The sequence below is a fragment of the Ailuropoda melanoleuca genome, chromosome 5, assembly GCF_002007445.2.
Source record: "Ailuropoda melanoleuca isolate Jingjing chromosome 5, ASM200744v2, whole genome shotgun sequence".
Lineage (NCBI taxonomy): Eukaryota > Metazoa > Chordata > Mammalia > Carnivora > Ursidae > Ailuropoda > Ailuropoda melanoleuca.
In genome coordinates, this window is record NC_048222.1 from 53,688,151 (window position 1) to 53,715,206 (window position 27,056).

Here is a 27,056-nt window from a genome sequence, read left to right on the forward strand (position 1 = left end):
ATTTATTGAGAGGAAAATGTCATGTATGGAGCACACTGAAGAGAAATTCGATACATGGGCACTTCAAATAAGAGCTGGGGATGGTTTTTGAGGGTTTTTTGTTTGTTTTTTGGGTTTTTTTTTTTTATATGTGACATTCCTATAAATCAAAAAACATTTCTGAAATTCATTACTCTCAGAAAAACAATTTTGGTCAGATTCCTGCATGTTGGATTTTGCTGGTATACTTCATGAGATTAGGGATAATGGCCTTTCTGGGATATAGTACAAACGGTGTTGAATTCCCAAAATATGTGTTCCGGGTAAATCTATCAACTGTTCTCAGAATTATGCTACCCTGACCTGGTGCAAAGTAGTGATCAGATTCAAAGCAACCACACTGTGAACTTCCCGATTGCGGGTATTTGCTGAATACACAGTGAGTTCAACTGGGCCCAAACTACCTCTGTCCATTTGTAAAGGGTTTTGAAATTGTTTCTTCTCTTACGGGTGACATGATTGCCAAATCAAAAGAATATTTCTCAGTCCTTACTTTTTTGACTTCTCTGCAACAGCCAGTGTTGCTGAGTACTGTTCCTTCTTGTGTCCCATGACGACATCTCCCGTGGGGTAGCTACCATTTGTATGCTAATGGTTTCAAAGTAATCTATAGCTAGATAAGACCTCATCCCCAAGCTCCAGAGCAGAATCTTTCTTTACCTTCAGAATGTTTGTCTAGATACTTACAGGTTTTTTAAACTTAATGTGTCTAAAACTAAATACTCCTGTTCCCTCCCTTACTCCAGCCCTCAGTGGCCAATCTGATCTTTGTTTTGTATTTCCTACTAGTACATGGTGATCTACCAACTCTTCCAAGCCAGGCTGGGGTGGAGAGGTGGAGATAAGAATGTTGCCTTCTCTTTTTGCCTACAGCCAATCATCACCTAAATTCTATCAACTCTGCCTCCTAAACATCTCTCCAGTCTATCTTCTGTACTCCATCCCCACTGTCATTGCCTTAGTTCAGGTCTGCATAATCTTGCGGTTGGCCCATTGAAATAGCTTTTTTCCCACCACCTCTCCCACCATCCTCTTTCCATCCCCATCCCCCACTTTGTTGCTAAAGCCAGTTGTTTCTGAAACAATTTAATTATTAAAATTCTTTATAGTTTTCTGTCATCTACCTGATAAAATCCAAATTCACTGCTATGGCTGTATTGGTTTGCTATTGTCACAAAAATGTGGCATAACAAACGACTCCAAAACTTGCTGACTTAAAGTAACAATTTATATGCATGGTTGTATGGGTTGGCTCTGGTGGTTCTGCTAATCAAAGCTGGGTTGATCTGTGGGTCCGGAAAGGTGGTTAAATTCATTCCACTTGTTTCTCATCTTCCAGGGACCAGCATATTAGCCCTAGCAAGTGTTTTTCACATTAATACAGGAGAGCAAACCTCTTAAGGTCTAGCTCAAAACTATCACTTTAGCCTCATTCTGTTCCTCGAAGCAAGTCACGTGACTGAACCAGGAGCCGAACCAGGGCAAATTTATTCTGACCTATTACTGAGAGAGACTGCAGATATTTGCGAAAGGCAAGGATATGGGGTTGCGGTGGGCGACAACGAACTGGGGCCCATGGGGGTGGGGAAGCGCCTTTGTCTACTGCTGTACCCATCACTGGCATTTAATTTCCCTAAATCTGACTTTCTAGTATAGCATCTTGAACAAAGTATATTCTACCCTGCTTCAGTGACAAGCTGTTTCATATGTTAGGAACAACTTCCTCATCTCCATCCCACCCCATTTTGCCTGGCCAGTGAGCTCCTGTTCATCCTCCAAAACATAGCTAATATGTTTGCCTTTCCTTCTTTAGCAACCCCTTCTCCTGGAGAGAAGTGATTTTTCTTTCTGGGCTGTCTGTTTTCTTTCTGCATGCTTTTTTTTTTCTGTAATAAAAATAAGTTGTTATTTATCTATATGGCTATCTCCTTTTTAAATTAATAAATTTTTTGGAGGGTAAGTACTAGTTTTCCTGGCCTTTGTCTCTCTAGGGCTCAGCAAACTACTTGGCATACAAAATTCAATGAATGCTGAATTGAATTAAACTTATGTTAGACAGAAATGACATTTTGGAAATAAAGACCAATTACATTGAGTTGCAAGTACAGAATTTTGCCTGTGCAATTTAGAATAAAGAGGCAGCTGATGTTCCTTTCTCTTTGAAGCATGGCAGTACGAAATTACTGAGATATATGCTACAGGCAAATAAGGGAACTACTTCTAGAACTCTCTTTATGCTTGTAGAAGGAAAGGAAAACTAGTAGAATTCTCTTTATACGGAACTGAGCTTTTGGGTTCTGAGAGAAGCAGCAGAAGTTTGATTTATTAAAAATACATAACAGATTACTCTGTCATGCTCTATCCCCATGTGAAGAATTTAGTTTCAAGTATGTGTTTTCACATTTGTAAAAAGCTGGGATTTTCTGCATTATTTTTGTGCTGTCTTACAAATTTTTTGTTTTTGAAAAACCTAAGATGATAATACAAACTAAGAAAAGATTTTTCTTACAAACTTTTTTGAAGGATAAGACTCTGCTTCCAATGTTTTTTCCTGAAATATCTGATCATTTACCATGCACATTTTGAAATGGAAATTACTATTGTTGTTTACATCTACTTTTCCAGTCAAATAGTATTCTTTCTTTCTTTCTTTCTTTCTTTGATTTTATTTATTTGAGAGACAGAGAGAGAACATGAGAGAGAAAGAGATCATGAACAGGGGAGAAGTAGAGGAAGAAGCAGACTCCCCACTGAGCAGGGAGCCAGCCAGATGTGGGACTCCATCCTAGAACTCTGGGATCGTGACCCAAGAGGAAGGCAGATGCTTAACGGACTGAGCCACCCAGGTGCCCTCCCGCTTTTTTTGTTTTTTTTTTAATTTTATTTATTTATTTGACAGAGATAGAGACAGCCAGCGAGAGAGGGAACACAAGCAGGGGGAGTGGGAGAGGAAGAAGCAGGCTCATAGCAGAGGAGCCTGATGTGGGGCTCGATCCCACAACGCCGGGATCACGCCCTGAGCCGAAGGCAGACGCTTAACCACTGTGCCACCCAGGCGCCCCTCCCGCCTTTTTTTTTAACCATGAAAAGCAATATGGTAGAATTCTCCTTAGAATGAAATGAACTGTGGGGACACCTTGGTGGCTCGGTCGGTTGGGTGACTAACTCTTGGTTTTGGCTGGGGGCATGATCTCAGGGTGGTGGGATGGAGCCCTGTGTCTGGCTCTGCACTCAGCAGGGAGTCTTCTTGAAGATTCTCTTCCTCTGTCCCTCTTCCCACACTCTGACTCTCAAATCTAAAAATAATGCAATGAACTAATATATTCTGATGCAAAGATGTAAAGGATCAGTAATTTGATTTATAACAGACTTAGTGGCTCTACCAACTCATGGAGAGTTTAACTGCTTAGTGAAGTTCACCCATCACTACTTCTCAGAATAGCTTACACTTAAGGTAGTTAGTTCTGTGTGTAATCCTCTAACAGGCATGAAGAAAAGTAACTTCTGTGAAAACTACTGAATCAAATGTGTGTTTTGAAGAGTCCTACACTGTTATGCTCACCAAATTTAAGGTGCACTCTCACCATGTTGTGGTGGACTCCAGTCCCATTAGGATGCATGGAATTTTTGATAGGACCAGAACAAGAAGCAAGTTCCCTTATCTCAAAATTTGCACTGCTCAAGGGCCTCACTTGTTTAAGAAGAACAACTGATTTTCAAATGTCTTTTGTGTTATTGTTGCCAACCCACCAAATCCTAAAGCAGTCCTAATAGAAATATTATATGAGCTATATATGTAACTTGGTATTGTCCAGTATATTTTTAAAAATTTTGAAATATGATCATACCTAAAACATTATTTTAATATGTAATCAATACTTTAAAAGTATTAATAGAGATGGTTTATATTTTTTATTACTGTCTTTGAAATCTGGTGTATGTGTTACAGCACATTTTTTTTATTTTTTTATTTTTTAAAGACTTTATTTATTTATTTGATAGAGATAGAGACAGCCAGCGAGAGAGGGAACACAAGCAGGGGGAGTGGGAGAGGAAGATGCAGGCTCACAGTGGAAGAGCCTGATGCCGGGCTCGATCCCATAACGCCGGGATCACGCCCTGAGCCAAAGGCAGACGCTTAACCGCTGTGCCACCCAGGCGGCCCTCACTTACAGCACATTTTAACTTGGGTGCTACCTTTTCATTAGAAATAATTGGTCTATATTTAGATTTCCTAAAATTTGCAGTTGGAAAAAGTAGATTCACATACCCAAGTTTTCCAAAATACTGCATTTTCTAATAATGAAACCAAGAACCCATCATTAAATTTAAAATAATTAAAATTAAAGATTCAGTTTCTCACTTTCACTGGGCACATTTCAACTGCTCAGTAGTCACATGTGACTAGTGGCTACTGATTGCATGGAGCAGTTCTGGAAAACAGTAATAGTCTCAGGTCTTCTTCCATAATTACTTGAGTCTTTGTGCCGAGTTTGATGCCACTCAAGAACTACAAAGGAACTTGAGGACACAGTTCATCTCTGCCCTTTGAAAAGATAAAATGAGGGCCACCTGGGTGTCTCAGATGGTTAGGCATCTACCTTTGGCTCAGGTCATGATCTCCAGGTCCTGGGATCAAGTCCCATGTTGGGCTCCTGGATGGCTCAGTGGGGATCCTGCTTCTCCCTCTCCCTCCGCCTCTCCTTTTGCTTGTGTGCTCTCTGTGTCCCTCTCTCTCTCAAATGAATAAATAACATCTTTAAAAAAAAAAAAAGATAAAATGAGGGCGTGCCTGGGTGGCTCAGTAGGTTAAGCATCTGCCTTCTGCTCAGGTCATGATCTTAGGGTCCTGGGATAGAGCCCCGCATCAGACTCCCTGCTCAGCGGGGAGCCCGCTTCTCTCTCTCTCACTCTCCCTGCTTGTGAGTGCTCTTTCTCTCTGTCAAATAAATAAATAAAATCTTTAAATAAATAAAATGAATATGCGATTTTTAAGATCAGTAAGTGTGGATCTAGAACACATGGTGAGGTAAGACTTTGGGCTGTGAAAGTCCAGAAAGGTGTGTAGGACTGCGGAGGGATCCATGCTGGGGGACATGGCAAAAGCCCAGAGGCAAGAAAGTGCAGGGTTTGGCTGGAAAACCAAACTAAATGAGACCAATATGAGGTAGTGGTTAAGAACTTATGCTCTAAAGTCATGTTTCTTGAGTGTGAATCCTGGTCTGACATTTTTTACCTTGACCTAATTGCTTGACCTTGGGCATATCATTTAACTTCCCTTTTCCTGTTTAATTATTAAATAGGTATAATAATATTTCACAGAGATGTTGTGAGGATTAAACAAACTAATTCCAATAAAGCATTCAGAATAGTACTTACCACCTAAGTGTTCAAGAAATGTTAGGTACTGTTATTAATTGTGTGGCTATTTGCTCTTTGGAGTTTGTTTATTTATTAAAAAAATTTTTTAAAAGATTTTATTTGTCAGAGCACACATGAACACACACAAGCAGGGGGAGCTGCAGGCAGAGGGAGAAGCAGGCTCCCTGCTGACCAACGAGCTCAATGTGGGACTTGACCCCAGGACCCAGGACCCTGGGATTATGACCTGAGTCGAGGGCAGACCCTTAACCAATTAAGCCACCCAGGCGTCCCTGGAGTTTATATATAATAAAGCAACCAGAACCATTCTATTTGGAACGTGTACCTCAAAGCATTGAGCCCAAGTCTTTATAGACCAATTTATATTCTAAAATGTGCAACCATTTTCAATGTTTCTGAGCCTTAGTTTTCCCCACTTGAAAATTTTGGAATAATTTAACCTATTTCATAATATTACAGACATTAAATAAGGCCATCAAGGAAGCCGACTCCTTCCATTTATTAACTGTAGCCTTGGGAAAGTTATCCCTCAAGCCTCAGTTTCCTAATCCACAAGATAAGAAGGTGGTGTGAGGATCACGGGTATAATATATGTGAAGTCTGAGCATGGTTACTGTCAAAAAATGAACAATTGTTAACTTTTGAAAAGATCTTAAATCTTGATGACTCAGAGACCTCTAGCAACTCAGCAAATCTGATTAAGGGTTTCCATGGCTTGAAGTTTAGAGGCTTTTGTATTCCTAAATACTGTAGTCACTTCTGCAGACAGGAACCACAAAGGATCACTTTTCATTTCCTTATACCTGTGGTTATAGAAGGTAGACAAACAGGAGCCTCAAAAAAAAAAAAAAAGAAAGAAAGAAAGAAAGAAAAAAAGAAAGAAAGAGCAGCAAACCAATTTAAGAGAAGGTGGAGGATTGTTTCTAGTAAACAGTACCTTAGCAACAACTCCACAATCTTTCTCCCTTAGAAACAAATGAACTGCAATGAATTTAATGAATCATTGGAACAAGTTAGCTTTGGAAAAGATAGCTTGCCTTTCCTCTTGTTGCTTTAAGAACTAAAAGTACACAAATTCATTTTTTTTCTCCCGATGCAAGACTAGCTTTATCGACACATTTTAATTCTACTGTTCTTTTTTTTTTTAATTCTACTGTTCTTTATTTCCGCAAAACGTTATGATGAAACAGATTTACCATTCACCATATTTAAAATAGTGTATTTTCATGTGATGATTCTCAATCACTTATTCATGGTCATCCTTTAACTTTAGGTCACAAAGTTGTTCTTTCATGATACTTGAGCGATTTCCTTCGCATTTGCAATCGATTTACTGTAGTTTTTACAGAATTAAAGATCTCCATGTTTAGGTGATCATTCAGAGCTTGGAACTTTAGAACACTTGCAATATCAGCAAAAGGCCAAGAAAAAATTATGGCAATATTCCTAGTTAGAGTTCTATATTAGTTTCCTAAGACTACAATAACAAAATACAACAAACTGGAGTGGCTTAAAACAAATGAAATTTATTCTCTCACAGTTCTGGAAGTAAAAAGGGTGAAATCAAGGTATTGGCAGGGCCATGCTCCCCATGAAGTCTCTGGGGGAAAATCTTTCCTTGCCTCTTACTAGATTCTGGTAGCTCCCGGCAACCTTTTGCATCTGTTGCATTCTTTTGGCTTGCAGCTGCATTGTTCCAGTCTGTCTGTCACATGGCTATCTTCCCTGTGTCTCCTCTGTCTTCAAATTGCTCTCACTTTATAAGGAAACTAGTAGTAGGATTTAGGGGCCCACCTCAATCCAGTATGGCTTCATCTTCACTTGACTATATCTGCAAAGACCCTATTTCCAAAAAGGTCACATTCATAAGTACAGGGATTAGGAATTCAACATAATATTTCGGGGGGGCACAGTTCAACCCACAACACGTTCCTACTATTATGAGACAATACCACAAGGACAGTGAAAATGTATCCTTCACATACGAAATTTGTGCCACCCACTGATTTCCCAACTCTCTAGCTTTAATCTACTAGGGAGAAAATGGTAATCAGTATTAGGGGTACAGTTTATGGACATGTACAAGAAAACTTTATTGGTCAATATAAAGTTTGACATGTACTGAACTCCTACTCTGTGCCAGGTCCTTTGCTTGGTGCTAGAGATAGAAGAAAAGGGTACCCATCTAACTCTAGTAGCCTTCCACGACTTTGGTAACAGTAACAGCCTTATGTTAATAAAGTGAGCAAACCAGTTATCCTCAATATCTCAGCCAATAAAATGAACCTAGAGAGACCTCCATTAAAAACACAGTTTTGTTATATACTGCCTATTTCAACAAAACTTGTGAAAGTTGAGGGGATTACGTCCTTGCTGAATTAACTTTTTTGAAGTTAATTATAAGTCTTAGGAACACTAGGGGAAAGCAGAATGGAAAACAAGTCACATGGAAAAAGGGTAAGGTTCCTGTCAGCTATTTTGACTTCCTTGCTTCACCGACCCTTAACCCCTCACCAAGTAGGAACCAGTGATGTTTGTTTTGCTTGGGTGCCCCAAAGAGCAAACACATTTATCACCAACGCTTAGAGTTGCCATTGTGGGAAGGTCCTTATTTCCAACCCACTTTGGATATGTTTTATACAATTATAGAATTATTTTAGAATTAGGAAGGAAAGAAATTACCTTTGGTGAGAGTCAAAACCCTTCATTTTTATAGGTGAAAGAAAGCTATAGAATGTGACTTGACCAAAGCTATGCAACTATAGTAGTCAGGACTTTAAGCTCTGTAAGAGAATTGACCCTGTTTCTCATTACCTTGTATTCTGAGACTAGCGTGTGCTTAGCAAATAGTGAGTGCTCAGTAAGTGTGTGCGAAGTGAATAAAACAATTGGAATAATGAATGGGTAAAAAATACCTCTTTTAAGTACTCTTTCTTTTGCCATAATGATCTCCAATTATTAAACAGATCTTAAATTCCTCCAATTATTAAACAGATCTTAAATTCCTAATAAAAAGCTTCAAGTTAGTCTAACAAATGTTCAGACATCATCATTTATCCATGTGCTATTAAAACAATTATTCAAAATTATTCTTTAGTTTGTGTTCCATATTATCCAGTGGTCTCAGCTTCTGCTCTCAACATTTTTCTGGTCTTTATACTTTTTGCAAATTAGGCAGAGGAAGAGGAGCTAAATCATAGATCTAGCTCCCAGATCTGTTCACCCACTAAGCCTTTTACAATAGCTGTTATCTGGTCCCAGCTGTTGTGCTAAATTTAGGATTTTGGATTATCTGGAAGTGTTCTTTCTGTCTCCCATTACCAAGGTTAATTGAGAAGTGATTGTAGAACAAGTGAAATTTCATAAAGGAAACTACATAATACAGTATTCAATAATATCAAAGTTAGATCCATGGGGAGTTAACATTTGTAGCAATTACGTAGATAATAGAGCTGTTGCCATTTGTCAGAAATTTCTTTTCATACCAGAACATTCCCCTGAAAATGAAATGTAACTCTCCTGAATCTTCTGCCCTGTCTGGGTTAGATACAGTCTTCAAGTTAATCACTGCAGTTGTCTATGTAATTTTACTGTACATATCAAAACCTCTAGAAAATTAGTATTTTCCATAATTGGAATTTCATGTATTTGGTAGAGAGAGGCAAAAAAAAATTTAATTTCCAATCTTGTACTTTACAAAAAACTTTTCTGATGTAAAAGTAATACTGCAAGGCTTTGGAAACCACAGAAGAGTACAAAGACTAACGTAAATCATCTTCAGACCCACCCTAATACTTTCCTGTTTTGATTCTTGTATGCAAAACTACTTCTAAAAAAAAAAACTTTTTCAGATGAAACCAAAGAGCATTGCAAACTTTGTACTTCTCTTTGTCTCTGTTTTAAGCTCACAACTCCATATGTACTTTGTCTATAAACTGAGTAGCTAATAGCTTCAGCCCTTGTTGGTACTGCTTTTTTTAATTACAGCAGATCCTTGTCATCTGTTTGTGTTTAAGTGATGACACGACATCACAACACGAAATGTCATCATGTCACATTGTTATAGGACAACAAAATTACAGCTCCTCAACAATAACACGGTGTCAAAAGTGTCCTCCTGCCATGAGTCAATGTTTTAGACGTTATAAAAGTTATTTTTAGCACAGCGAGTATCTCGGGAGCTTGGGCTCCGAATCCTACTAAAATCTCATGTGATTTGGGGAAATCTAGGGTGAGAGGGGCTTCTTCTTCTTAAACTCCTCACTCCTTGCGCATGGCTGCCCACTCTCCTGTCCCTGCCACATTAGACCCGGGTTCCACCATGTGCTGCAATCCAATCGGGCTCGGTCACAAGCCAGAGCCAATATCCCAAGTGGAGGAGGAGGAGACTATAATTATCCTTCACGTCTGGGGCAGGCCCTGGATGACATCTCCCCAGTTACCCCGTGCTCTAATAGCGCAGCTCCGGTTCCTGGTCCCAGACGCACCGCAGCTGGCTCTCAGCGCGGGCAGGGCCCGAGCGCGGTCGCAGCGCCCGGGGCCTCTCCAGCCTCCCGGGCTCTGCCGGCCCCTCGCAGCTGCCATCCCCCGAGCCCTTGCAGCCGCCGGCACCTGCGCGGAAACCCAGGCCCCCCGGGCTACCGCCCCGGGGCGCGCGGGGTGTTACCATAACAACCGGGCGCCCGCCGCAGAGGCCGCTGGGGAGGAAGTGACGAGCGGTGGGTTGGCTGTTGTTGGGACACGTGACCCGGGCAGTGTTTTGACAGGGCAAACAGCAGAGAAAGAACTGGGCGAGCGAGGGGGATCGGGAGCTGGGGCGCCAGAGCTAGAGACAGCGGGCGGGCGAGGAGCTGGCAGAGGCGCGGGGCAAGCGGGCCGGCCGGGGCGACGGGCGGGCGAAGCCCAGGGGCCGCGGGGCTCGGGTGCGAGTCGGGCAGGGGGACGGGCTGAGCGCTGGGAGCGGAGCGAGGCGGCGGCTGAGGCGGGGGTGGATGGCCACAGGGGCGCCGGGGAGCCGCGTCGGGCTTGTGGTCTCGGGCCCCCATGGTCCTCTAACGCAGCCCGGGGGGCCGCTGCGCGCCACACTCCGCTCTCGCCGGCCCTGCGCCTCTCGGAGCCTCGGGTCTGAGGTGGGAGTGTGATGTGAGCCACTGGGTGAGCGGCGGAGAGAAGTGCCAACAGGAGGAGGGTTTGGGACGGGAGAGGAGAGCGAGTTAGTCAGCAGAGGTCGGCGGAGGGAGCCATGAAAACAACTCTCGGGCGGGGAGAGGGGCCGGCGCTGCGCTCGGTGCGGCGGGGCTGAAGGAAATCCGGGGCCGTGGAGGGACGGAAGGGGCCCGCAGAGGGCAGGCTGCGCCGAGCAGGGGCGAGCGCCCAGCCGTAAACACCCGTCCTGGGGCCGACCTCAGGCCTGGCCACGCAGGCTGGGGGCTGGGTCGGGGGCGAGCCGGGACAGCCCAGTAGAGTAGAGTTCGTTTGGGGCTGGGGGCTGGGCGCGAGGAGATGACTCGCGTTTCTTTCTGACCCTTTTATTGTGTAAACTTGGCCGCGGTTGCCACAGGAAGGCTAGCCAGAGGGTAATTATACAGGTGAGGCCCTGCGGGGCGGGCGGAGCTCCTGGCGAGGCGCTAGGGGTCTTGAAGAGTTTCCTGCGCCCAAGCACCAGGACGGAGAATTTCTATACCAGACACTGCGGAGGTGCCACTGTTCCCAGCGGCATTTTTTACAAAGGGGTTAGTTAGCTTGTGTTGCTTGAACCTTTTTTTCTCCTTGCCTGTACGTCCAGGTTATAAATAGATCTTTCTTTGGTTCAGAGACGCTGTGTCAAGGAAGGACACTTTGGCCTGGAGAGCACACGGGCGGGGAAGAGGGGTGCTGGGGCCCGAGGAGATGGGGAGGCGGTGCACAGAGTTTTGCTTTTTTCAGAGCTCCTGATGGTGCTGTCACCGCAGTTATGCCAGGAAGAGGCCTGTTAACAGTAGGTTTCTTGCAAGGTCCGGGTGTCGGAGCAGGACTAGATTAATTTTATTTTGGTCCCTTTTAGCATTTTGAAAACGGAGCGGTAGCCACAGAATCAGCGGCAAACCTGTTGAAAGAACCCACAAGTGTATTTCACAGCACCGTGGGTGGAAATTGGATGTGAAAATGAAGCCAGACCGAGGTAAATGATATTTAAGAAGGATTTTTTTTTTCTTTCTGTGCCCCATTTTGTAAGTGTTAACCTAATTTTGTGGCAGGATCAATTCTTTGTCTATTACATGTGACTACTTGTTTCTGTTACAGGTTCCAGCTGGTGAGATAGAGAAGGGCACGTGGAAGGAAAGTTAGGTTCTAGGTGGGAGGATATATTCTTTAAAAGTGTAAAGTAGTAGTTTCGAGAGATACTCTAGTGTAACTCAAAATGTGATGATCAAGAATAACATATCTTAGGCTCAGTAGTTGACATCATTTTAGATTTACATTACTAATTTTTAGGTAGAGTCAATCTAGCTTCAACTTTAAATTAGTTTACAGACTTTTTCAACTTGAGAATTTGAACCTGATAAATTGAGAGAATTTAAGATTGAGTTGACAAACACTGTTTTATGGTTATTGCTTTTATTAGCTGATTTTTATGCTTTAGGCAAACTTTGAAAGTTTGCAAAGTACTCCAGGGCCTTATTTAAATATCGGTGTAAGTAAATGGGTCATTTCCTTTCTAAACCTGTATTTTCGGGATTTATTAGAATAGTGCATACTCTGTTTTTCAAGGACTTCAACGGAATTAAAAACTAATTTATCAGTCTTCTTTTGATTAATGGCAAGGACCAAGTTGAGAAGATTATTAATATAGTAGTAGTTAGGAGTGAAGACTTTTCAGTCAGATGGGGGTTTGATTCCAAGCAACACTGTTGGAAGAGTATTTTTGTATTTGGTAGGGAGCTGGACTAAATGACAGAGTTGAGCCTTTAAGATTGGAAATATTAATTTATCCTCCTGTGAATTAAATGCTTATTTTTAAAAAGCTATGTAATAAACTGGTTATTCCCATATTTTTTTCAAAGTGTATTAAAAGATAAATTTTATTTTCTAGTTAAAATATGTCTTTGGTAATGGTGTCTTTTAAAATGCACTGGAAAGAAGTGGAGAAAGCCATACTTAAGTTAGTGGCTTAAATTAGTTTTAAGTGTTTGGCTGTTTCTTAAAATCAGCTATGTATGCATGAAAATACTATCAAGTGTATTGTTACTAAGGAGGTTGCTTGTGTAGAATGGCAAGTTGAAACTCCTAGATTATATTGGTGACTTTGGAAAAATGGCCCTAAGATCAATAATTGCATGTCAGAATAAACAAGCAAATAAAATCAAAGTTGCTATTTGTTTTGGACTTGTTGTTGTTAAAATTTGCTTTAAGGTTGTAAGCAGCTTAAAAAATAATTGCACACATCTCTATTTTAGCCAAAACTAGTACCAAACACAATAAAATGTTATGTGTGTGCATGTGTGTTTATATATGCTATAGGGGTATATACACACGTACACACAAATACTGATTACTAGGAAAAATAAATACATTTATTCATTAAAACTCAGAAGTAACTTTTTAAAATTTTAGCTTTCTTTAGCATTATGATGTAAAAATGATAGAATTGCAACTTTAGTATTGAGACTCTATTTCATAATAATAATAATATGGGTTTTTAGGCCCATGGCCTTAGAGTAATATCTTTTATTTTACAAAATAGTATAGATAAACAGAAATAAGCTTTTCACAAAACATACCCTTACTATGTGAGTATGGTCTTGTATTTTCTGTTCTACTTCTGTTTTTAAAATTTGCTGTCACAACCCACTGAATTGATTTCTTGACCTGTGGTTGCAAAGGCACAATGATGGGCAGTACTTAGCTAGATGACAGTAATATTTCATTTTTTTTCCTACATTGGTGTCTAAGAAACTGTGAATTTTATGTATAATTAAAACTTTACTCTTTAAATGCCAAAAATATATTTTCAATTGTAATATGATATGTGGGCAGACCTCTAAAATAGGGGTAGAAATGCCCTATAGAGAATTTAAATTTATGAGCTTTTTTTTTTTTTTGCCTCTAGCTTAAATCACTTCGCCTTTTTTTGTTGTTGTTGTTAAGATCTGATTTTTAAATTCTCATGCTGTCAACAGTCTTTGTTGTTAAAATGTTTATTCTTGCCTCCATTTAATTTCCCTGCTTTTAGTCTCTGGGCTAGAGAACTCAGTAGCCATACTTAACACTGAGTTCTCTATAAAATACGAGTAAATAGGAGAACCCTTCAGATTTCTTTCAGAATCTGAGTGAAGTATGTGAATTCCAGTGTAGAGAGAGACTGAGATATTTGCTTAGCAGGATACAGCTGCGCTTCAGGGAGTTTCTAAATAAGTCATTGGTTGGCTAGTTAAAAAAAGTCGGTTTAAGTGAAGAACCATAAAAATAACAGCTTTAATTATTTCACCTGTCTTTTTATCTAGGCTCAAGGTTCTTTAGAGAGGTAAAATGGGATATGTTTCTCAGAGCTATGTATGATCTTTCTTGTATAAATCACACCAGTAATATACACCTAAGATTTCTAGTCACCACCTCCCTTCCCCTGAGATTTCTAGTTTTGATTTCTTAAAAGTAGAATAAGACTTTCAGAGCAATCTGAGGATGATATCTTTTACATTTAAAAACATTTTAAAATTATTTGTTAATGTTTCACAGAATTTTATATGTGTCTTGTGTACACAGAAGTCAATAGGAAATTGTTTTGGAGGAAGAAGGAATATATGTTCATCAAATATGTTCTTTCCAAAGCATTCAGCATTTGTCACAGAAATAACTTTTTTGTACTCATTTCATTGGTTTATATAATATTTAAATAAATTAGTTATTATAAATAGGGTGGTATAAACAACTTTTGAGTACAAACACCAGATTCCAGTTAAGCATACAATTCAACTAGTAGAAAAAGAAATGTGCAGACAACTGGAAAGTACCCTATTCGCTGAGATTGTCTGCCAGTTTGCTTTTATGGAGGCTATGGAAAGCATTGGTGGATCTGATTAAGGAAAAGTCACTTAGGAGAGCTCCTACTGTACTTTCAGATAATTAAGATGTTACTGTATAGGATAAAGGCTACATTTCACAGTAGTTAATAGTATTTTACCACAGTCTGAGGTAAAAAAGAAAAATAAAAACAAAAACAAAAAAATTGGGGGGGAGGGGCAGAGAGAGAGGGAGAGAGAATTTTAAACAGGCTCCATGAGCAGCACCAAGCCCCACCAGGCCTAGGTCTCACAACCCTGAGATAATGAACAGAGCCACAATCAAGAGTTGGATGTTTGACCAACTAAGCCACCCAGGCTCCCCTAAAAAATATTTTTTTAAAATTTTAAAGTAGTTATATAACATTACTTGGGCAGTGTAGCCAAAGATGAATCTTTGCTGTTATCATTAGCACATCAGATATATGTTTATGTCCTTGTTCCATTACTTGTTAGCTAGGTAATCTTCACCTAATCACTTAATCCCTGAGAGTCTCAGGTTCTGTGTACAATGAGAATAATTCCAATTTCTCATAGTTGTTAGAATGAAATATGACAGTGGTTAGCACATAGTAGGTTTCAAATAAATGGTACCTTTTATCATGTTGAAACATTTTAGATGCTCGGGACACCTGGGTGGCTCAGTTGGTTAAGTATCTGCCTTCAGCTCAGGTCATGATCCTGGAGTCCCAGGATCGAGCCCCGCATTGGGCTCCCTGTTCAGCAGGGAGTCTGCTTCTCCATCTGCCTCTCAACCTGCTTGCGTTTTCTCTCTCTCTCTCTCTCTCAAATAAATAAATAAATAAATAAAACTTAAAAAAAAAAAAGACATTTTAGATGCTTAATGGTTGGCCAGTTACAAAATAATGTTCAACAGAGGAAAGGAAATAAATGTGCAATATAACCTCATGCTCTTTTGTTTTGTTGAGCATTCATAGTGCTAAGGTTCAAGCAGATTTAATCAGCTTTTAAAATATAGTCATCTGAGAAAATATAAAAGCTATGAAAGGATGCTTCACATATGTATAATTTCTTTATACTGTCATTTGTAATTATAATTATAGCTTAAAATGGGGGAGGAATAGGTGGACTAAGCTTCCTAGGAATAGATTTTTAAATCTAATAAATGCATTAACTGCTGATCAGAGCCAGGCAGCTGGGAGGTTCAGCAATGTTATTCTACTTTATACTCAAGAATACAAAGTTTGGACCTAGACGTAGATAGATATTGAATGCCCAGTATTAGAAGTATAAAGCATAGAAACAAAATATTTTATGTTTTTAATGTTTAATAATTATTTGTGTTAAAAGGTGGTATTTCTAAAGTCCTAAATTTTTGGTATTGTATGAAAATCTAAGTAGAATCAAAATCTTTTTATTTTAAAAATAAATGTTAGCTTGCTATGCTTTATGCTTTGGTTAGAAACAGTTTTTTCACCAGACATATCTAAGGATGTTATCTGAGCTTATCAGCAATTACAAAAGGCTAAGACCTATAAAATCTAGTAAATCATCGAGAAATTAACAATTTAAACATACTGTTTCAATTCATATTTCAATGCATATTATAGGCCATTTATGATTCTCAAACACTATTGGTGTAAAACCTGTTCCACAAATAAAATACCAAACAATTAGATGTTTTTTGAAGTTAACAGTTTCCCCTGTTATAGATTGAATGTTTATGTCTCCTCCCCCCATCCCCCACCAAACTCATGTGTTGAAATCCTAACCGCGCAAAGTGATGGTGGTAGGAGGTGGAGCCTTCGAGAGGTGATTAGGTCATAAGGATGGAGACCTACTGAATGGCATTAGTGCCCTTATAAAAGTGGCCTAAGAAAGCCCTTCCATCATCTGAAGTTACGGTGAAAAGACAGTCATCTATGAGCTGGCTAGCTCTCACCAGATTCTGAATCTGCTGGTGCCTTAATTGTGGATCTCCCAGGCTCTGGATCTGTGAGAAATAAGTTTTTGTGATTTATAAACCACTTAGTTTTTGGTATTTTGTTATAGCAGCCTAGTGAATTAAGAGACCCCCACCCCCTCCTTTTTATTATAATAAAAGTTTAGGTTTTAGCTTTAGTATTACAGCAGCTTATGAACTTGCTTAGGGTATGCTGCAACCCTGTTAGCCTCAAGCAGTTCCTTCCTAGACAACAGAGATAGGAGGAAAGAACTGGTAAGACTTAGAAAAAAAATAAGAGCAAGGGAACTAGTTGCCTTGCTTATTTGTTTAAAATAGTTCATTGTTAGCCAATGTAAACCAAACAAGAGAAATGACAGATGTCTGAGGAAAAGAAATGTTGACTAGATTAAGTTGAGCAGCCTTTTATGAAATTCCCAGGTGGAGGTGGTGGTGGTAATGTTAATAGTAATAGCTAACTCTTGTACATACTATGTGCCAGGCAGTGTTCCAAGTAGTTTACATGTATAATTCATGTCATCTTCACAGTTGCTCAAGGAAGTAGATGCTTTTGTCATCTCCATTTTATAGATCAATGAAACTGAGTCAAAGAGAGAGATTTGGTAAGCTACCCAAGGTCACACAGCTAACAAGAGGGCTCACCCAGATTTGAAACAGGCTCAAATATATACTCTTAATCCTCTGATGGGTAACAGCAATGAGTTATGTTAAAATATTATAAAAATACTGGTACCAAACTGGCTTGCGGAAAACACAAAATAGTTCTGGTAAGTATTGTGATCTTGGAAAACTTATCTTCTCTGCCTCGCCTTCTTCATCTTTACAATGGGGGAAGTAATAGTACCTTACTTAGGGTTATTTTCAGGATTAAATAAATGTATTTAAGGTGCTTAGAACTATGGCTGTCACATAGTAAACATTCAGATATGAACTGCTTTTGTTATTATGTGACATACTCTAAGAAGTCAGTTCTTTAGAGAAAGCTGGGGAGGACAAAAAGGGGCTAATTCAACTGTACATATTTTGTAAACACACCGTGATCTGCATTCACAAGTTACTCTTGGTCTATCCTCCATTTACACTGATGGTCTTGACACATTAGTAGCTGTTAAATAATTGCTGACTTGATATAACTTCTGAAATTAGACACTAACGGGGTGGATATAGACATTCCCTGTCTATGTTTTTGCCAGTCATCTAGTAAGAAGGAAATGATTCAGTGGATGGAACACTGTCATTTCTTTGAAGCTTGAGAAAAAAGATAATTGGAAGGCAGACTTGAGAGGCTAATGTGTGTATATAGGGCGCATGATTTAAAAGGTGATTTCCTTTTCAAAAAGTGAAGAAAGCCATGGAACCTGAGCATTCTACATTGTGAGCAAGTATAGAAAAAAATGATTAAATGATTTTATTTACTTTTTTGTCTTCTCAACTTTGTATCTAGTTACGGGAATGCCCCCCCCCCCATTTGAGGCTGAGGGTATTAAAAAACTAAGGTAATATGTAAAAAAAAAAAAAACAACTGAGGTAATATCAAACTTAGAATTCTAACTTAATATTGATCTTTTTTTGTAGTGAGAAAGCAGAATTGTAGTACCTGGGACAGTACTTCTTTTTCAGTATGTAAACCAAAGTCAATTTTTCAATAGTTAATTCTGTCTTTGCTCAAATGAATGAAAAATCAGAATAGTTCCTTCGTTATTTCAGACTTTCATATTAAACTGAAACAGGATAAACTGGGTAACAATGCTAGTACCAAGTCAAAATATTAGTGATCGATGTGTAATGCTAATGATACTTAGCAAAAATCCAAGTTGAGTTTTTTCACATTTTCCTTTTTATATGAAAGATATTCATCCAGTAATAAGGTTTTTTGCAATTTTTTCTCCTTGTTCACCATGCCCAGCCTCACTGACTACCTTGTAGGTTTTTGATTATCATTCAGGGCTTTGTATGGACTATTCCTTCTTCCTCTAAAAAGCCTTTCTCTCCAGGCATCAAATGGATGGCTCCTTCCCATCTTGGCTTAAACGTCATTTTTCATAGAGGCTTTCTCTGACTGCACTATCTAAAGTGCACAATTAATGTTAGCTGCTGTTATATGTATTAAACTAGATGTCCTTTGTTGTTCTGTCTCAGCACTCTGTTTCCTTCACAGAATTTACCACATTTTGTAATTTTTTTTTAAAAGATTTTATTTATTTATTCGACAGAGATAGAGACAGCCAGCGAGAGAGGGAACACAAGCAGGGGGAGTGGGAGAGGAAGAAGCAGGCTCATAGCGGAGGAGCCTGATGTGGGGCTCGATCCCAGGACTCTGGGATCACGCCCTGAGCTGAAGGCAGACGCTTAACCGCTGTGCCACCCAGGAGCCCCACATTTTGTAATTTTTTGTTTATTGTTTGTCCCCACAACTAGATTTTAAGTTCCCTGAGGCCAAGAACCTTGTCTCTTGTTCAGCTGTGTTACCATCACCTAGCAGATATCCTTATATATTGTAGATTCAGTGTAGGTGAAGGGAGGTGCTTAATATACATTTGGTGAACGAATGAATGACTAGTGTTTCTAAGTGTTGTTGGAGTAAATAGGAGTAGAAGCAGAGGTCAGCAATCACTGATTGTTGTACTCACACCTAGTGAAATTCTGCCAGTTTAGGGATTTGTTTGAATTATTGACTATTAGGCTATTATCACAACTTTATGCACAATTAAAAAAATTTTAAATACATTTGCCCATAACTTAAAGGAAGGTTATATTTTTAAATTGAATAAATCTCATTGAATTAAAACACTGTGTTGTAAAATAACAAAGGAGTAGGCGAATGTTATTTGGTATAGGTGGTCCCTGTTTGTACACATCTGATTAACAAATGATCCACCCACAAACATTTGCTAGAAGCTCTCTGCCATCCACCCATCATGCAGAATTTGTTCCTGTTGGCTATTTCTCTAGGGAGAGAGGTTAAATTGGTCGAAGAACTTCAGGTTTATGAGTACAAGAGGTTGGGTAGGTTAATAGAAAAAGACTCAAAAGGATTTAGGGTTTAGATTCAGGACCCATTCTGTCACTTACAGTTCTATTCTAGGGTCAAGTCCTACACCTGTTTTCTCTTCTGTAAAGTGTACTGGGCTCAGAGTGTTGCTTCTGAGCTTTAGGTGAGATTATGTGTCAAAGAACTTGATAAGCTGTGAAGTGCTATGTATGTTGACTATGACTAGTTTACCCAGTGGGCATAGTCATTTGTGTAGATGACCCACGGGCCAGGTGCTCCTAAGCTCAGCTAACTGCATCTTAGTTGGGGACACTTAGTCTAAACATCCATTCACAATGTGCCTGATTTTTACTATTTTTAAAGTTATCTGTCTCCTGACTGAAATTATACCAACTAGAGATTCACTTAGATTAATAAATGTATATTTAAACATTTTTAGGGAATATTGAAATGATGACCATATTTTGGTATAAAATTAGCTCACTGGGTCCTTTTTAACAGCATGGTATAGAGCAGGAAGAGTTAAAATCCTAAGGCTTGGGGGTCAGACAGATAGAAATTGTAACTTCAGCAATTAACCAGACAAATGACCTTGAACAAATTACGTAGCCTGCCTGAACTTAAGGTCTTTCGTTCTAACACCATCAGCCTTAAGGACTGTGGTAGAGATGAACTGAGAATCTGTGGTTCAGCACCCTCGTATATGCCTAGCACAGGATAGGGATTGGTAAGTGTTTTACTTCCAGGGATACACAGCTTAAATCAGCTGCACTGAGCAAATGAGTGTTTTCATGCTCTGTTGTGAAGACTAGTCATTACAGGCATAAGAGATCAACAGATCCTTATTGTTTGTTACTCTGAAACTTGTATTCTGCAATATACAACTAGAGGAACTCAAAACCAGCATTGAGCTACACATCTGTGATGTCTGTGCAGTGAGAAGAAAAGTAGGTAATTGGAACACACCAACTATTTCTGGGTGATAATACACCATAGTGAACATTTAGAGCAGCGTTAGGGTAAAGAGATTGAAGCAGAGGTGGACACTGGGGGGAGGTTGAAAATATTAAACTGAGATGGTGCCCCAAATTGGTTTTTTTCTTCATTTCAGAATATTACCCAGGATTGATTTAGTGCTTGGAGCATGGGCCCTTCTACTTTGAATTCAGACTTCTTCCATAATGCTGCAAGTAATGGTCATTGTAGGTTAAAAAACCTTTGGTAGGCTAGCCTGGGAATCTAGTCATAATTCACACTATTAATAAGTAATAATATTTATTCCAAGCATGACCATTATTTGGACTTAAACTTATCCCTTTGTGGGGCACTTGGCTGGCTCAGTCAGTCATCCAACTCCTGATTTCAGGCCAGGTCATGATCTCAGGGTCCTGGGATTGAGCCCCACCTTGGGATCCCTGCTTAGTGGGGAGTCTGCTTGTCTTCCTCTCCTTCTACCCCTCGTCCCACTCATGTGCTCTGTCTCTGTCTCTTTCTAAAATAAATAAATCTTAAAAAAAAACACAAAAAGCCAAACATCCCTTTGGGAGCACAACTGATTTATCATTGAGGATTAACATTTTAAATTAATATGAAGTTTCCATTTTTATTTTCCCACTTAACAAACGTATATATTCTTGAATGGAATTAAAATTGGTTATCAGTATCTGAAATCAGGCCATTTATAAAGCTTATCCTCACATCTAGAAAATTCTTTTACATTTTTTTTTTAAGATTTTTTTTTTTTATTTATTCATTTGACAGAGGTAGAGACAGCCAGCAAGAGAGGGAACACAAGCAGGGGGAATGGGAAAGGAAGAAGCAGGCTTCCAGCGGAGGAGCCTGATGTGGGGCTCGATCCCAGAACGCTGGGATCACGCCCTGAGCCGAAGGCAGACGCTTAACGATGGAGCCACCCAGGCACCCCTCTTTTACATTTTTTAACCAAATTAGCAATTTTCTTTTGTGAAGTGATATCATACTTTTTCTTTTTTCTTTTCTTTTCTTTTCTTTTCTTTTCTTTTCTTTTCTTCCTTTCTTTTCTTTCTTTTTTCTTTCCTTTTCTTTCTTTCCTTTTTGTTTTTGAGAGAGAGAACAAGCAAGCATGAGCAGGGGTGGGGAGCAGAGGGAGAGAGAAATTATGGCCTGAGCTGAAATTAAGAGTTGGACACTTAACCAACTGAGGCACCCATGTGTCCCTCTAGTGGGTTAGTTCTATCTAAATTTATAATAGTAAAAGAGTATGTAATTTTAGCACTTAATATTGGCAAATTGCTTTTTTCCCCCAAATTTTTATTTAAATTTTAGTTAGTTAACATACTGTAATATTGGTTTCAGGAATAGAATTTAGTGATTCATCACTTAGAGTATAACACTGAGTACCCGTCATGACAAGTGCCCTCAAGAGATGGTTTTCTTAAAAATAACTTTAGGTTAAAACTCTGTATCATATTTGGTGTACTTGATGAAAGGTTACTGATGCACAATATTCTGATTTAATCATTTTACAAAAGAATTGACTATAGATTTCTTTAAGCTTCCTACATTGCTTGCTCTATAATTTATATCTAATTTTAAAAAAATTTGATCCCACAGAAAAGTTGAGTCATACCTTTTCATAGGTTAATTGTGAACATCTTACCACTTTTGTTTTCTCTCTCTCAGTAGGTAGGTGGGTAGATTAGATAGGTAGCCACAGGGTGGTTTTCATTTTTATTTTTTGTTTTTATAATTTGACAGTAAGTTGTAGACATGACACTTCACCCTGAGTACTTCAACATGGAACCGACCGGTATCAGTATGTGAAAGCTGACTGTGTACATTTCTTCCCCTTTCTGAATCAAGTTAGTTGCTTGTAATCCTCAGTAGTGGCCATTTACAACATGGGAATTGGCAATGCTGTAAACCAGGTTTTTTCCCTCTCCAGAGCCAGTTGTTAGACATTTACCATTAACAGCACTGCATGTACCTCCTAAAAGTAAGAATATTCTCCTGCATACCTTCAATGCATTTATCCTACTCGAGGAATCAAACACTGGCACTGGCACAATGCTAATATCTTATGTACAGTTTATATTCACATTTCTCAAGTTATCCCAATATCGTCTTTAGTCATGTTGCCTTTTAAGGAAGTAAATTGCTTCCTGTTACAGAAAAGTTAGACCCTGATACTGAACAACGTTTAGAAAGGTTTAGATTATACTGTAAGAATATGTAAAGGTAGAAGTGAGTAAAAGAATTGGTGTTTGAGGAAAAAAATTAGGTCATGTATATAGGACAGTTAAGATATTGTAGATTTTTCCTTATTTTATTTAGCTTTTAAAAAAATCACTTGGACAAAATAAAGAGACTAGTGAGTATTGATGAAATTCCAAGATTTTTTTTTTTGATTGAAAAGAATTCTATTTGAATTGGGAGGAATTCTGTTTTTAATCCTAAAGCCTCAGGCTACCTCTCTGACCTCATTTTTTTAGTGTTCTAAGGTTCCTGCACTCTTGGCACAGTGATCTTGTTCTTCAATCACCACAAGCACATTGACATCGTGGGGCCTTAGCATTTGCTGTCCCCTTCTGGAATATATGTCTCATGACCCTTTCCTTCATTTGACTTTGTGTTCAGTTGTCACCTCCTCAAAGAAGACTTCCTGACCATCCTATGAAAAGTACAGCTCTTTTATTTTCTCTATACTGCATTACTCTTCTTCGTAGTCCATATCACTGCTTGACCTGATGTTCTATATTTATTTATTTACTTTTTTGTTTTTCTCCCCAATAGGAATGTAAGCTTCATGAGGGCAGGGACTTAGTGATGTTTGTTCACTGCTGTGTTTCCCGATGTGTGGACTGATGCCTGACATTTAGTAGCTGCTCAATAAATATTTATTCTTAAATGAATGTTTGCATGAATTTTAGTATTTTTGTGATATACCATAAAACTCATTACTGCTGGAAAATTTTATGCTTTTTTTCCCTGTGATTTGTTAGTTTTATAACCCTAAGAATTAACTCTCCAGTATCCGTTTTTGTTTCTAAATGGGAAGATATATGCCCACTTCTCAAAGTTATTAGAGGATCAAATGAAATAACTACACAAACATAAGACACTTGATAACTGAATAAATGGTAAAAATGTCTACCACCAGAGTTTGTAGGAAATAATTTCAGCTGGGGTGATTAATTTCATGGCACAGACTCTTTGTCAGAGACAACAGCTGTATAGAGAGTCATGAGGCAGGTATGTTTGGGATAGGTAGAAGTTTCAGAAATTGAGACAGGGAGGACTGGAAGAGAGGACAATCTGAGCAATTAAGATGTTCAGGGAATAGCAGGTAGACTAACATGAATTGGGTAGGAGTTACTTAGGAATGAGGAAAATTAGGGTTTTGAATGTCACACCAAGGGGTTTGAGCTCCATTCACTTGATAGTGAGGCACCATTAAGAGTTTGGTCTGATTAAAAAGAACTTTTTGGAAGAATAATTTGGCAGTATTTTTTTTTTAAGTTTTATTTATTTAATCTCTACACCCCATGTGGGGCTTGAACTCACAACCCTGAGATCAATAGTCACACACTCCTCTAAGCCAGCCAGGTACCCTTAACCGTATATTTCTGTTATTTAATTTCATTATAAACCAGCCAAGAATTATTATTGAGTATCTGGCAGTCTTAAAATCAGTTTATAGCTTTCAAAATTACATTATGACCTGGTATCATAAAAATTACCTGACACTCATCTGTGTTGTTGGCTAATCTTTATTCTTCTCCATGATTTTTCCCTGTTGCCACCATTCTTTGTAATATTTGAGGTATTAGTGTTCCCTTCTGTGAAAATTCTTGGGAATATTAACAATACTGACAATGCCATAGCTATTGTTTTATGATACTCTTTTGTCAGAATAGTTAAATTGCACTAAAGCAGCTGTGTGTTACAGCAAATAGGAGAAAAACAGGATAAAATTGGAAATTTTTCTCTCATTTCAGACATTTGCTGGCAGGAACGTCATAAACTCTGGAATTAGAGACCTTTGTATCTTCCAACCACATGTGAACTATGGGAGTAAGGAGATCCCCCCAATACTGAATAAGTTTTCCTACCTGTGTTAAGGAGGGAATGGACATGTCTCCTCCCCGCCATCCAACCAAATAAACATTTTCGCATCAAAGCTTCAAGAAAAAAATTTTTTTGGCCATAGGAGGGATTTGTTCAGTGTATTGTGGTAGAGAGAGCATAAAGCAGGAAATCTTAGATCCCATCATTCATAACTCCTTAAAAATTGTTTGTCTGAAACATGTGTTCTTAAGTTGGAATACTCATTCAGAAGTTGGGATAAGGAATATACCTATGCCTTTGGGGAAATGTGTTCAAATCTTAGTAACTGTCGATTAAATGCTGGTTCTGGAGGCATGTTTCTACCATCCGGCATATAACAACGCTGACGTGTGCTTTTTCTTGTAGCTTACGTTGCATAGTTCAGGTATCTGCCAGGGAACTCTGAATAGCTAACAATGAAAAAAAAAATCCTCAGGTTACATAGTGGTACAGATTAAATTCCATTACCAAAAGCTCAGGACACTAAAATCCTTTTGTTATTCTGAAATTACTTTGAGATTCATGTTATTGCTAGAAATCAGAGTTGGAAAGGTCATTAGGAAGTGTGAGTCTCTTTTCATTTTTATAGTTAGGAAAACAAGAGCCGGAGAAAAAGAAGTAACCTGTCCAACAATGAAAGTAAAACTCAGGTTTCCTGCTAGCCAGTGTAGTGTGTCTATACTTCTACCGCTAGCAAGAGAGCACAGCTGCGTCTAGGTTCTGCACCAGAAATGACATAATGATCAATCAGCCTTCCTCAAGGAACTTGGAAGAAACACAGGCTAGGTGATTATATTTTAACATTATTCTCCAAATAAAATATACCTACTTTTAGAAGAAAATCAAATGGTAATAGACTCAAAGTGAAAGGCCATATTTTATGCTTGAAACAAGATACTAGAAAGAAAAAGAATATAATGAAATTAGAAATTAGAATGTAAAATTTAAAGTCAAGAATTAGTAGTGTAAGCTTATTTAGAAATGCAGAGAAAAATCTGTCTTTAATTTTGTCAAGAAAAACAGGGCTAGTTATGGTACTAAAGGGGCTATCATAATGATTAAGTGAAGTAATCCATGTAAAGTGCTCAGAATAGTATTTGATTCTGAAGAAATAATAAAATGTTACCTATTAATATATTAGCATTTCTTTAACAAGAGAAATACATATTCTTTTTTTAAAAAAAGATATATTTATTTATTTGGGGGGGTGGTAGGTAGGGGCAGAGGGAGAGAAAATCATTAAGCAGACTCTGCACTGAGTGCAGAGCTGGACATGGGATTCAAACTCATGACCCTGAGGTCATGACCTGAGCGGAAACCGAGTTGGATGCTTTACCCACTGAGCCACCCAAGCACCCCAATAGGTACATCTTGTAAGTGTTCTGAAGAGAATCAACGAAGGCTAGGAGGGTGACTAACCGAGGGCCGGGAAAAGCCCCTTTGGTTAGGATGATTAGGTAAGGCCTCTCTGAGAAAGTAAGGCAAGGATGTGAAGAAGCCAACTATGTAAGGATTTAGGGGAAGAACATTCCAGGCCAAGGGAGTAGTAGTATGTGCAAGGGTCTTGAATTTAGAACGTGCCTGGCATGCTTTAGAATCTGAAAGAACAGAATATATACCATAATTGATGTTTCCTTCATTTGCTCACATTAGATTATCTCTTTCCCTAGAATATTTGTTCTCCGAGGGCTGGGACACATCTGACTTCTTCCCTCACATCTGTGACACTGGTTGATTTGGAGTTGGCATTTATTAGACAATTGAAAAAACATTTAACTGCCTATGCATGTTTAATCACCATCAGTACCTTGTGGGTTAGGACTTGATCTTTCTTTCTCCTTTCAGACAGAAGTATGCTAGGATGTAGTGAGTTGTACATGGTTAACTTTTTTAAAAGAGCATATGAAAAGCTGATACATAATTCTAAATTATTTCAAATATAAAATATAAATTTCATATTTTGACTTACATCAGTGAGTTTCATGGAATAAGAAAATTCTCATTTTAAAAAATTGAGTTACCATTTTATATCTCTAACTGTACCATGAAGTTCATATTTTCTTGGGGAATGGGATGGAAATGCTACCTGGGATGGTCCTAGTTTACGCCTGTTACCTGTGTCCAATCCTATTTCATGATTGTCTTCTTTTATTCTAAATGTGTCATTGTTTAGACAAAGAATTTTATGGTCACCCTAATGATTAGCTGTTTTGCTGTCCTACTAGTATACTCTATAACTTGTATTTCATTCTGTTTTAAAATAGCTTAAGTATAGCTTTAGGTAGACAATTTGCCCCAGCTGTGTTCCATAGGATATTGCATATAATATTTTATAATTTGTGTGGACTCTTGTGTAAGTCAAAGGATTGACAACATGGAATGCCTGTTTTGATTTAGTACAAGACACTTGGACTTTGTTTCAGAAATGCTTGATTTCTAAGATGTTTTTACCAAAATGCACCTATTTTGACAAAATGTTCTTTTTATTCAAAGTCATCTGAAATCTTACGAACAATGCCTTCTGTGATAAATATTAAATTAGTGGTTACGTAATGTATCAGTAAAATAACTTAACATTTTTAGAATTTACTGTTAA

At 38.6% G+C, this 27,056-nt stretch overlaps 1 protein-coding gene across 3 annotated transcripts in view; it reads left to right on the forward strand.

Moving 5' to 3' along the window:
• Positions 1-10,178: 10,178 nt before the first annotated feature.
• Positions 10,179-27,056, forward strand: part of FAM214A (family with sequence similarity 214 member A) — an 88,538-nt gene continuing 71,660 nt past the window's right edge. Inside the window, exons 1-2 of one of the 3 annotated variants that reach the window (XM_011230577.3) lie at positions 10,179-11,153; positions 11,465-11,581. In XM_011230577.3, the coding sequence (XP_011228879.1) occupies positions 11,566-11,581 (16 nt within the window). In that variant the 5' untranslated portion in view covers positions 10,179-11,153; positions 11,465-11,565. The other 2 variants (XM_034660956.1, XM_019804462.2) reach the window with 2 other exon arrangements.